Here is a 13,105-nt window from a genome sequence, read left to right as displayed (position 1 = left end):
ATAGTCAAGGGAGTCTGGAGAAAAGATTAATTTAAAAAGTCTGAGACGTTAGTGAACATATGATCAGTTAGATTTTCAGTAGCAGATTCCAGTTCAAGTTCAAATTAGGAGAAAATATTTAATATTAACCCTAGCATCTTTTTTCCCAATAATTCTAAATCTCCAGAAAGCTTGTGCAGCAGACATTTTCTCAAAGTGTAACAGATTCTACTTTGTATACCAAGTCTTCATGTTTAATTATAAGGATTGGAATTTACAGCATCAACTAATCAGTAATTAGATACTACTGTACCCAAAGAAATTAAAGATACAAACAAAAACACAACCAAGCACTAGGCCATATCATCTGGTAACATAGCATGTTTAAAGTAGTCCTTGAGAGATAGAGTAACTGTTTTCCTATGATTTTTTTGTTGTTGTTGTTACTGTTCTTAGTGACCTCCAATGCTGGAGGGAAACTTAAGCTTAGCAAGCACACTCTGGTTATACTCATAGTTATTCCTCTTTTCATTTCTCCTTAGAAATCTGCTTTATAAGGCTCAATCATTATTTTGAAATTTACTGGTATATTTTAGCAGTTTAAATCAATGTATGTTAAATAGTGTGCATTTGTTGTTTATCTTCCTATTTGAAAACTCCCATAGTCCAGCCTTAGAATTAATTATTAGATTGCTAAAAAAAATTCACTTTATAGAGGGAGGAAAAAAGAAAACAAACAAAATATGGAAAAAGGAAAAGAAGATGACTGCATAGCAAGCCCTTTTACAAATAAAGGAGAAAATAAGGGACCTTCTCCCTATAATCCTGTCATTTCTCTGTACCAGATACATGAATCTTTTATCCTAGCTATCAAACTGTTAACAAGAGAAAACCAACAGGTGGAAAGGAAAGTCAGCAGCTCCTATAATTCAGTCTTGGAAGTACCTGCCTAAGCGGCCCCCACACCAGCATAACCCTCTCCCAAGGAGGTATGAGGGTCTCAATTTAATTTGAGGCCTTCAATTTTTTCCTTCCATCTGTGACCATGATTACATGGGAAAACTGAGTGAACAAAACAATTGCAATTCCATGAAAGTACTTCTCACCCTTTCTTGGATGCTGTTTCAAGATGTCCTATTTCTGTAGGAAACAGAAAATTACCTTTAGTCCTAAGTATAGGGACTTCAAAACTGTGACTACTTTAAGATCTTAACCAATATGCCAAACAAGTGATCAGTGATTTTTTTTAACACTGTCTTGAGAACTTCTACTGGAGGGATCTCATTGCACACACTCAAGCTTGCTTTCTAGAAATGTTTTTAATTGTCAGGCACTGAAACAATTAATTTGTATTCTGATGGAATAGTTTGCTGACAAAGAGCATAAGTAACTTTGAGAAGAATTATAAAGGAAAATTTCAAAGGTATCTTTCTTTTGGTACCTAGATTGAAAGACTTCACTTTGATGAATAATTTAATATCATGGTGGACATCAAAAGGCCAAACTAATAATTTTTATAATTTTATATGATGCAATTAATAGAACAGCCTCCTAAACAGGGAAATCATTTCATTTTTTCTCCAGTGTCAGAATTTCTTTTGCTTAATATGCTGTGAAGGAATGCTATGGAGTTTCCAACTCTAGAGTTCATTGCTTTTACAGGTTTTACAGCACACCTGTGAACAAAAGCCACATTTGTCAAGGTGACAATTCATTTGTGCATATGGCTTATTAATCCTGTTTGTGCTTCTTCAAATATCCCCTAATTGGAAAATATTCATCTCTCACGAGTTAGCACAATTTATTTGATGTAAATGTACACATAATTGTTTACCTCTTCATTTTAATTTCTTTCTTGAAATAAGTTTAAACAAGCTGACTCTAGTCATCATGATCTTTACCTTATCAGACTTTATTCAGGCTAATTTGGCCAACCTTTTCATCTCAGTGAACTATTACCAGTGGCTCTGCACTTTACAACATAACTACTTCTATGAGCTGTTCTTCCACTAGTAGTATATGGAAGAGAGAAAACAAAAGTAACACTGCCGTTTAAACTCCCCTAATTTGTCTCTCTCATCTCAGTAAAGGGCTCTAGCCAGCCAATCCTCAATCTGACAGCTGGAGTCATCCTGAATCTTTCCTTTCTTATCTCTCCACACTTACCAGCCAGTCCCTCCAGGTCACCTGTCATTGCTTCAGCCCTGAATCCAAGCTACCCCTTTCTCTCCTTTGTACTACTAGCAACCATCTTCTATCTGACATTTCTATTCACTTTTCCCTAAACTCCATGCTTCACATTACAGCTCATGTGTTATTTTGCAAATATTAATCATATTGTGTCACTAGCCCTGCTCTGAAAGTGTTTCAGTGACATCCCATTCCACTTAGAATAAAACTGAAACCTGATGACCACAGACCATATCTGCTATCCACCATGCACCTCTTGTGCCCAGAGCAGCATCTCATCCATTCACATACTCAGGAAACAGTTGTTAGATGAACAGTGAATGAAGGAATCCTTTTCTTCCTGATAGATGTAACTCTTATTGAATCATTTTACTTCTTGGACTTCAGCTTCCTCATCTGTAACATAAATCTGGGTTGTCATGGGGATAAGTTAAAGAAGTAAATATGTAGCAGCATGTGGCACCTGAATGGCCACATTCTGTACAGAATGAGCACAGCTGACCGTGCCCCCTTCCTGTTTTACAGAAAATCTTCAGAAGAACTAGACATGGACAAAGTGACAGCAGCAATGGTACTAACCAGCTTGTCAACTAGCCCTTTGGTTCGAAGCCCTCCTATGCGGCCAAATGGTAAGCCTAGGGTGTGGGTGTAGGGAAAGACACCCAAGAATGAGGCCTCTCTTTGAGGACTCTCATTTCTGTCAACTGAAAAAGTAAGGGGAAATGTGGAAAAATTGAGACGTTAGGGCTATCAGCCTCTTCTACACTTCCCAGAAATCCCAATGCAGTGAATGAGTCTACCATTTATTCAACTTCCACTACTGAGTTCCATCACTTGTTTTCTGCCTTCCCAGGACACAACTTTATAGTACTTGCATTCCTTCCCCACCCCCCCAGATCAATAGAGATTGGCTAGTTTTCCCCAATGTAATTTCTGGTTGATGGAGAAGATAGTTGGATCAAAGAATTCACTGAAGATTAAATATTTATAAAAGCATTATCTCAGACTTTTTAATCAAATAGAATTATTTAGTCTGTTCATTACTTTAATGTATACTTATCAGGTACCATCTAGATGCTTTGAATATATCATTGGAAAACAGTACCCATAATCCCAGATAGTACCTATCTCTTTGGGGGAAAAAAAGATAATCAATTATAACAATATTAATGCCTACCATTTATTGAACTTACTTTGTGCCAAGTATGCTTACTTTAGTTCATGTTGGGAGAGTTCTCCCAACAACTCTTATTATGACAATTTTACTCTAAAGCACGATAATGCAGTAATTGGCTGGTAAAATGACAGAACTATAATTCTAGTGTATATCTTTCTATATCCAGATCTGCTCTCTTAATCAATTTAATTCTGCATAAAAGCCAAGAGGACAGACAGAGGGAGATGAAGTAGATGTCTGCATCAAGAGCTTTACATGAATTCTTGCCTAGGAGTTTGGGCTTTATTCTGAGACAGTAAGAGAGTTATTGAAATGATCCCATCACTGGAAAATTAGGATTACAGTTACCACACTATACACACATACATACAGATGGCCTGGACTTTGGTGGTCATAATTAAGAATAGGACAGAATTAAGAAAGATAAATAAGGTAGAATCAACAGGGTTTGTTAATGGAGAGGAAGAAGGAGGAAGAGTGTATCAAGGTTGACTTCCAGAGAGTTAGATTCTTCAGCAAGGGACAAAGGCAGAGAAACAGATTTCTTGGTAAATGGTTAGGGTAAGAAGTAAGGTTATTTTAAAAGACAATCAGTCCAGTGAAACTGGCTTCATAAACAGTGCTAGGGTCACTCAAGGGGTACTTTCTGGTGGAGATATGAACAAAGTTTGGAAGAGCGATCTGTACTGATAGTATAGACTTAGAAGGCACCATTTTAGGCTGGGTACATGGATAAGAGGTGTGTAGAAGCAAATTACAAAGGAAAACTTTTCTTGCATTATGCAAGGGATTGATAGGGGAAAAGCAGCTGAGAAAAATCTAAGGGGTAACCAAAGAAAGACAAAACCAAGAGAGTAGTTTTACGGAAACAAAGAAAGGTGTGTTTCAGGGAGAGATGCCTGGTGCTTCGGAGGGCAGAACGCTCAGAAGACTGAATTCTGCATCTAGATGATCAGTGACAATTTTGGCAAAGTGTTCACAGAGAACTCCCTGTGGGAGGAAGCTGACTACACTTCACTGACATGTAATGTACTGAGCTCACTGAATGAGACTTACCAACAATGGGTACTTCTGCAGAACCAGCTAAGTCAGTGAGATTGAGCTATGGGTCATATATTTTATTTGTAAACATGAGCTATTAAAGCAAATTTGCAGAAATGACTCCTCATCAAATCCTTCTCCAAGCCCATTTTAGTAGAAAGAATGGTCAAGATTCTGGGAATTCCTATCAATGTCATGAATCAAAGGAGCTTACCAAACTTCCTTCACTGCAGTGATTCTATCTCTTCACACAGCACTGGGAGGTCAGATGCCCTTGGTTTAAGGTTGACCATTATTGTTTAGTAACTGACCCTCTGAGGACCTCTTGGCAAATACCCATCCTGAGTCTCAGCTTTGTAGTACTGCTAAAGAAAGATCACAGTCAAAGCAAAGCTGGAATCACCTCCAGAAGATATTGTAGGAAAAAGGTGAAACTTTTTGAGGGAGAAAAAAAAGGTATATCTTAAATTAATCATTATTTTCGCCACTGGATTCTTTTTTTTAAAACAGAGAAAATTCTATTGTTCTTTTGTATTTAAAGGTTAGAATTAAAATAAACCCTTTTGATCCTTCAGTGCTAACTTTTGTTAGCACAATAGTAATTTCATGTTCATTTGTGGATTAAAAAATAACTACTCAACTAATAACCCTAGAATTGTCTGATACCACTCATTTAGTCTGCAAGAAGAAGCAAATTTAAAATAGCAAAATCAATTTATAGTAATGAAAACATTGGATTTTTTTAGGAATCCATATTGCTCTCCAGAATTACTGAATATCAGTGATATTTTTGGAAACTGTTGTGATCCTTTCCTGTAACCTACAAGAATCATAACATCAGGAGGTGGGTGGCAAAGAGAGTAACAGTCCAATATCTTCTGTGAGACAGGAAGATACTGCCCCCTAAGAAATTGTATGAATCAGTCCTGATTTGTTTCTCAAAACCTCATTTCTGTATCCCTTTATCCTTCTGATTAGTGTTACTAAAGGAAATACCATTTATAAACCATTAAGCAATTTAATTTTGGGCTTTGTCAGGAGTAATGTAACCACACAGTGTAACAGTTCCCAAAATGTATTTAGTTCCTCATGTGCAACATGATTGCATGTCTAGCACCTTGGACTTGATTTTATTTTGTACTAATGTGTGTTGGGATGTGTTTATAAGCCACCTGAGCCTGCTAAATGAGGTTTTCACCCCAAGTACTATCACTTAAGGTCTTCTGTGATACTCCTCATAAGGGCCCAGTATACTGAATGCCTGTTAGACCAGAAGGAAGGTGAAACTAATGGCTTTGTTGGTGCTGGCAATGTGTGAGCCTGGGAGAATGGCCATTTGATTCTGACAGAACTTGCTTTATAAAATGGGCAACTTCTATTGCAGCTGAAAACTTTATGCTTTTAAACTTTTTGCTTAACATAGCTGACGAGTATACTGGAAATGTATAATTAGGTCAGGGTAGTTAAGAAATTTCTCCGTGAATGCTATTCTGCCAGTCATTTTTTTCTTCATTACTAATTACACAGACATTAAGAGTATTTTTTAATGAGGCATTTTGGGATTTTTTTACCCTCCTTATAGTTAGTTTTAATATATTCACAATGCACATAAATATAGAGAAGAAATTATCCAGAAAGTAGACTTTCTACAAATGCTAATTAAGATTGGATGTCTTGAAAGGGAAAATAAATCTTCAGTGATTAAAAGACCTTCTTCCCCAAGCCATTCAAAGAAAGTTGCTACATTAATAAGCATTTCCCATAGTGTTTTCCACAAGTGGAAAGGTTAAATTGAACGCCAATCTTCTCAGTTCTTATTGTCAACAAATGCTTATCTGATCCTAGCTTTCCAGAGAGAATAGAAGATTTTATTGTCTAGAGCCCCCATGTGCACTGGAGGATGGAGGGCCAATGGCCCTCAGACCAGCAGGGTGATTTAGTAGTCACGAACTTCCTGTGACTGTCCTTCTCTGGAAAATGGCTCAACATGACTCTGCCAGACATATGTAACAATGCCTGAAATGGCACAACTTGGCTTTATGAGATGTAGCAACATTTACAGAACACAAGGCACTACAATTTGGAATAATAAGCAGCTTAGGAAGTGGCTTTAGTTATTAAAATTATTGTTTCTTTTAAGAGTGTTTAACCTGCTATAAATGTATTCTAAGAATGATAGTCCTATGAGGAACACTTTTGGAAAGTAAAGTTGAAATTAGAATTGGAGGGGGTATGCTGTGACCAAATAATCTGAGAGCATACAACACATACCATCTCTGTCAGCACTGCAGTCAGTAAACCCATACTTCATGAAGCCTGTGTGCACAGTCTTGCTTTGCACTCAGTGTGAGTGCTGATTCTCCCATTTCTTTGGGTGAACAATAGCAGTCTACACCCCCCTTTAATAGCCTTTCAGGTTTCTTAAATAGGTTGTCCTAATTAAAAACCACATCATCAAAAAAATCTTTTTTATTGTTTTTCTTATTTACATATAGTCTCCACTGCCACCCCAAGGAAATGGCACAACACAATAGAGCACACACCAGAGAGCTCTTAGAAAAACCTGCCTTCTGGTTATAAAGTTACTGTTTATTAGCTAACGTGTGACTTGAGAGGTGATGGTTTACAGACAGCTGATGCACAAGGCTAAGTGTGATGGGGGGAGGGGTGCGGGGCAAGATCCCCCCTTCCCGGCTCACAGGACCCCCACACTGACCTGTGTGGGTACTCTGCCCCCCACACACACACACTGACCTGTGTGTGTGACGTGCAGAGGGCCTCAGCGGATCCTGGAAGGAGGGGGGCTGCGTGCCTTCCAGCAGCAGCAGCAGCGGCTACTGGAGCTGGAGTGCCCCCAGTGACCAGTCCAACCCATCCACGCCGTCGCCACCACTGTCTGCCGACAGCTTCAAACCCTTCCGCAGCCCGGTGCAGCCAGATGACGGCATCGATGAGGCCGAGGCCAGCAACCTGCTCTTTGATGAGCCAATTCCCAGGAAAAGGAAGGTGGGTGTGGCTGACACACGTAGGGTCTGTGTGAGCAGTCCTTTTTTTTTTTTAATTTAATTTTATTTTATTTGTGAACATACTGTACAGAGGGGTTACAATTACATGGGCAGGATAATGCGTACATTTCTTACCAAGCATTGCAGCCTCCTCCTTTGGTTTACCCTTCACATCCCTTCCCAGCCTCCCTCCTCCCCCCCAATCCCAATCCTTCTCCTTTCCCTCCCTTCCCCCCTACCTCCCCACCGACGTTGTAAAGCTCGTTTTGGACATGACAACTTGTACTCCTCATTGTTGCAACAGGTCCACCTGTATCCTTAAACAACTGGTTTTTCCCCATCTCCTCCACAAGTTATACTGACATCAAATATAGTGAAAGCAGGGGTTATACTGTGGGGGAGGGACATACAAAGCAACAAAGAGATAATCTTATAAATGCGTTAGAAACACATGCATGAAAGAAAAGAATATTAAAATACATATCTAAGGGTAGGCCCAAAGAAACATAGGTCCCATGGTTTCCCTTATTTGCAATATCTAGTATATGTATGAGTCAAGCGGAAAAGGTCAGATAATGTGATGTCAGGAAAATGTGTGAGCAGTCTTGATTTTCGCTCAGTGTAGGTGCTGATTCTCCCATTTCTTTGGGTGAACAAAAGCAGTCTACACTCCCCTTCAATAAATAGTCTTTCAAGTTTCAAAACAAGTTGAATAAACATGTATAAACATGTATACATGGGTATGGGTGGAAAAATGTCTTTACAAAATGGATCTAATTAATGGATTTAGTAAACTAATTTCTGACAGCTTTATATAGTCCTCCTAACAGTCCTGTATTCTATGGGATTAAGGATTAGGACAACATGCATTTACCTGGCTCCTTTGACAAGAGGCGACAGCAACTCAGGCCCTCTTGGTTCTTCATAAATGTTTATTTTATTATCCTCACGGTTTATTATAAAACATTTCTCTTTCACAGAATATAGCACTACCACCTCTACATCAAGAAAATATTTTTGTCTTTGTTTTTTTAAAATCATGTTACTAATCAGCATAGCTCATGGCTTTAATCCCAGCTGCTCAAGAGGGAAAGATCAGAAGCCTAGTCCAGGCACAAACTGTGCAAGACCCCATCTCAACGGACAAAAACTGAGAGAGTATTCTGTGTTCCTGTGACTCCTGCCTGTCTCATCTCGTCTCACACACACCACGCGCTCTTCTGGCAATCCAAGCGCCACCTTATGAGATGAAGTTGAAAGTGTGAGGATTATTGCCTATGCAACCTCTTTCTCCTATTTAAATAGTGAGGAAGAAATAATCTGATCATAGCCATCTTTGGGTGTTTAGTTATAAGTATACCTAACGCTTTTAAATACCTATTTCATTTACTCATCCCAAAATCTTAGATATGTCTTTATTCTCATTTTGCAAAGGAGGCTCATTGAGATTGCACGACTTGCCCGGGAGTGTGTAATTTAGAATGAGGCAGAAACAAGGTCAGCTTAACTGAAATCAAAAAGGGGAAATCCTTGAGGCAAATTAATTCAGAGAATCCACATTGCCCACAAGGAAGAGTAACATAAAGGGAAAATAGGCACATATTACATGGCAGGTACGAAGTAGGGTGAGGAAGGTTCAGGAATAAATTGAGGGCAGAGAGGAATTTGAGCTGCCTGCTAAACTCCTTGAAATGGAGCATATGCCCCTCTTTAGAGGCTCTGCAGAGAAGGTAGGTAAGAATGCAAGAAGGGAGGTACAGGGAGGTGCAGTTCCAGTCCTGCCCACAAGGTGAGGCAATGACCCTAAATATGGCCATCTGAGCAGAAAACAAGTCTGTGGAAGGCCAAGAACTAACCATCAAGCCCAGGAGACCCCTAGAGAACCAGATGTATTGGATTTTGTGCATCTTTCCCATGCCACATACCTGAGTCTGCATTCTGAAATTGGCATGCCAGTTCCAGTAGCTCAGCCTCAGTCTCTTCATCTGTAAAATGTGGGTAACGGAAGCAACCACATTGATGGGGCTGCTATGAGAAGTGTTACAAGAGGATCTAAAGAGCAGTCCGTGGTAACTGCTAATACTATGCTTGCCTTTTTACCTATTTGACAACTAACTGACACCTAGGAGGGAAAAGAAGACCACTCGCCTCCCTTTTCCATTCTGATCCCACATTGTTTAAACCAATACTATTGTGGTTCTGAACAACTTGCTCCTCAGACACGCTGTTCTCCTTTGAGGCCTCCCTCTTCAGTGCATAGAGTAAAGTTTGCAGTGATACTGGCAGAAATTAGGGTAAAGGAAAACTGACTCAGCATCAGCAGCCCCTCAAAGGCAATTACTAAATCCCAGCCTTCGTTCATCATTTTTATATAAGTCACAGGTGTCTTAACAAGGAACAGTTTTACCTTGTATTGGGGGATCTCAAGTCACAGTTGAAAGTGTTAACATTAGGTGCTCCCACAAGAGCTGTGCTGTGCCAGTAGTAAACAATGGATTAATCATTTACTGCACTCCTCATTTTCAGTCTTTCAGAATGAGAAAGCAACAAATCACTTTAAATTGTGAATGACTGCTTCAAAAAGAAAACAAACCCAGAAAACCCTCACAAATAAGTATGTTACCAGGCTCTGCTAAATTAATTTTTAACCCACTAATTTTGTACAGAGAGTACATCCTACAAGGAGTGTAGCCCCAGAGGTAGAGCCACTGTTGTGGGGCCAGAAAGGACATGGCAAAGCAACACAGCTAGGGTCATCTGCTTGGGTTTCATTATGATGACAGCCTGCCAACCAGACCGGGGTAAAGATCAGAGAGATCTGGGCAATTTAGTTAACAGGTTCTTTGAACAGCCAGCCATACTAGCTATAGGATTTGGGCACTGGGGTTCCAAGGGCTTCAGATATCATCCAGTGCAGTGTTGATTTTTCCACATTTGAAGATCACTCCAGTCTCATCTGGAAATGAAGAGAGGTCCCCAAAGATGAGACACACTTCTAGAATCCACCGATTGAGAAACTGCACAACCACTAGGGATTTCAGCTCACTCAGGAATCTATTTGTTGTTGTTGCAGAAATCATTTTAAACCAGTCTCAGCTCCAGTTTTCACAAAATACAGTGAGCCCAGCTTTAGCATACCAGTCAGTGAGAAAGCGGCGTTCCTCTCACCCTCTGCAGTCAGGTGACCTCGCACTTCAGATAAGCTACCACTCTTCTGACTTCTCACACTCTATTCATATTGACTCATGTAGAACTTTGACTCAATGGAATCACACAGTGTGTATTTCCAGTACAAAAGACCAAACACTGGCAGCAGGAATGCTCATTCATTGCTGGTAGAAATGTAACATGGCATAAATACTTTGTAAAAGAATTTGACAATTCCTTACAAGGTAGAATATGCATTTACCATATGACCCAGCAATTTCACTCTTGGATATGTATTTACCTCAGACGTAGGAAAACACATGCACACACACACACACACACACACACACACACACACACACACACACACACACACAAATTTGTGGACAAATGTTCATAGCAGCTTTATTCATTATCACCCCAAACTGGAACCAACCCAAATGTCCATCCACAGGCAAATGGAGAAGCAAACTGCAGCATGTTCTGCTGTGGAATTCTTCTCCTTTCTAAGATGGGGTAAAACTTCTGATATACAAAACAACTAATGAATTTCAAAAGCATTATGCTGCCAGAAAAGAAGCCAGAAGAGGAAAAATATATTTTCTATGCTATTCCATTTACAAAGATCTCTTTGTTGATCTTTACATGTAATTTACTCATCACCACAACATCAATAAAGAGTGAAGATAGGTGAGTGCTGGTATATATTTGAATATTTGAACTCACTACTTTGCACACCTTGAAGATCAAAAAGTACTCATTTCATTTGGTTCTTTCATTTTACAAATAAAGAAAGCAAAACCCATAGAAACTTATAAAGCTACTTCCCTAATTAAGGAAATAACTGAAACCCCACCAGCTTCTTAACTAACTTTAAAATAACAGCAGCTCAAGCCAAGCGCCAGTGGCTCACATCTGTAATCCTAGCTAATCAGGAGGCTGAGATCTGAGGATCACGGTTCAAAGCCAGACAAGGGCAGGAAATTCCATGAGACTCTAATCTCCATTAAACTACACAGAAAAGCCAAAAGCGATGCTGTGACTCAAGGGGTAGAGCTCTATCCTTGAGTACAGAGAGGCTCAGGAACAGCCTCCAGGCCCTGAGTTCAAGCCAAAAAAAAAAAAAAAAAAAGCAGTTCACATCTCAGTCTTTCAGCATTAGTTGAGGTCTGAGTGGACCTCTTGATCCTGACAGCCATTGGCGCCTCTGCCATGGGGAATGGGTCCCCAGGAGACAGGCTGAGCAAGTATATTTAATGTGAAAAACTCGCCTGCACGGAATAATTGGATCCTCCTCCAGCTCTCAAGAAACCTAGTCTACTCTGAAAAAATGTGAACTGTAAATGCCCAACTCTACCCGCTATATGCACACACACGTACACATCCCTCAGCCACCCTGTTAAAAAATAAACCTGATAGTCTCAGTTGCCTCAGAAAAGGCAAATGACACTAATCCAAGGCTGCTAGTATAGGAATAGGACTTCTTGTAAATTCCGGAATATAGCTTTAATTGAATTTATTCCTAAGCATGCCATATTAATACTTTGAAACCAAGCCATGTTTCTTGTTCCTACATGGTAATCTGGAGTCAGGAAAACAGAAGCTACTACATGTATTGCAAGCATAAAACAATTTGAAAATAGAATTGAATACTAGGTGTGGTGGCACACAACATAATCAAATCTTGACTTATTCCAGGCCAGGCTACACAAAAGTCCCTCTCTCTGTCTCTTTATTAAAAAAAATAATAATAAGCTCTAGAAAGTTCTTTGTGGAAGTGGCGCTGTGGCTCAAGTGGTAGAACACTTGCCTTGAGCTGAAGAGCGCAGGGACAGTGCCCAAGCCCAGGACCAAACAAACAAACAAAAAAGACAAAAAAAGCTCTTTGCAACTGTTGGAGCCTTCAGAACTAGACTTGGGTTATTCTAAAGAGTGCATCTCCCATTGTGGTTGTTTGTAGCTGCTCAAAGTTTCAGCTTCCCATTGGGGTGCTGTGAATGTTAAATGAAGAAAATGGATTGAAGTTCTTAGCACAGGACTGGGCACATATTGGATTCCAGTCAACACTGGCCTCCTTCTGCCTTTCCTCTCTCCTCAGATGCTTTATAGGAAGAGGTCTGTTCCATGAGATCTGATGTCAGTTGACATTGACTTTGTGTGTTTTCCATTGGGGGTGAATTTTCAGCTGTTGTTCCATGCATTTGTGGACATTCCAGCTTTGTGAACATCTGTGAGAGTTGTGAGGAGAGGCCGGCATTGAAGCACAGATGGGCCCTTCATACTTGACTGCTGCCACTCTGCCAGCAGCTTTGCTTAGTTTGGCTTCCTTGGGCGAGCTTGGACCTGTGCAGCCATCTGGGTGTTGTTTATTTAGCTTTTTTTTTTTTAATATTTTCCTCCTCCCATGGCTTGCTTTCCTTCAGTGTAACAGCAACTTGTCTGTCTGCAGACAAAGGATTGGTTTCAACTGGATGAAGCGAGTAGACTTTGAAAAGTATTAAGCTACCACTTAAGGGGCCTTGGGCTTGATGCAAGAACACCCTTGGCCTATATAGAAGCCATTCGA

At 39.9% G+C, this 13,105-nt stretch overlaps 1 protein-coding gene across 1 annotated transcript in view; it reads left to right on the top strand.

Moving 5' to 3' along the window:
• The window catches only part of Znf704 (zinc finger protein 704), a 180,598-nt gene that overhangs the window by 150,329 nt on the left and 17,164 nt on the right, over window positions 1-13,105 (top strand). Inside the window, exons 3-4 of the mRNA XM_042680698.1 lie at window positions 2,695-2,798; window positions 7,161-7,393. Coding sequence (XP_042536632.1) covers window positions 2,695-2,798; window positions 7,161-7,393 — 337 coding nt within the window. The remainder of the gene's footprint in view (window positions 1-2,694; window positions 2,799-7,160; window positions 7,394-13,105) is intronic.

Source organism: Dipodomys spectabilis, unplaced genomic scaffold, assembly GCF_019054845.1.
Source record: "Dipodomys spectabilis isolate Male_0828 unplaced genomic scaffold, ASM1905484v1 ptg000063l, whole genome shotgun sequence".
NCBI lineage: Eukaryota > Metazoa > Chordata > Mammalia > Rodentia > Heteromyidae > Dipodomys > Dipodomys spectabilis.
The sequence above is the reverse complement of the archived record's forward strand: the minus strand, read 5'-3'. Positions and strand labels throughout refer to the sequence as shown.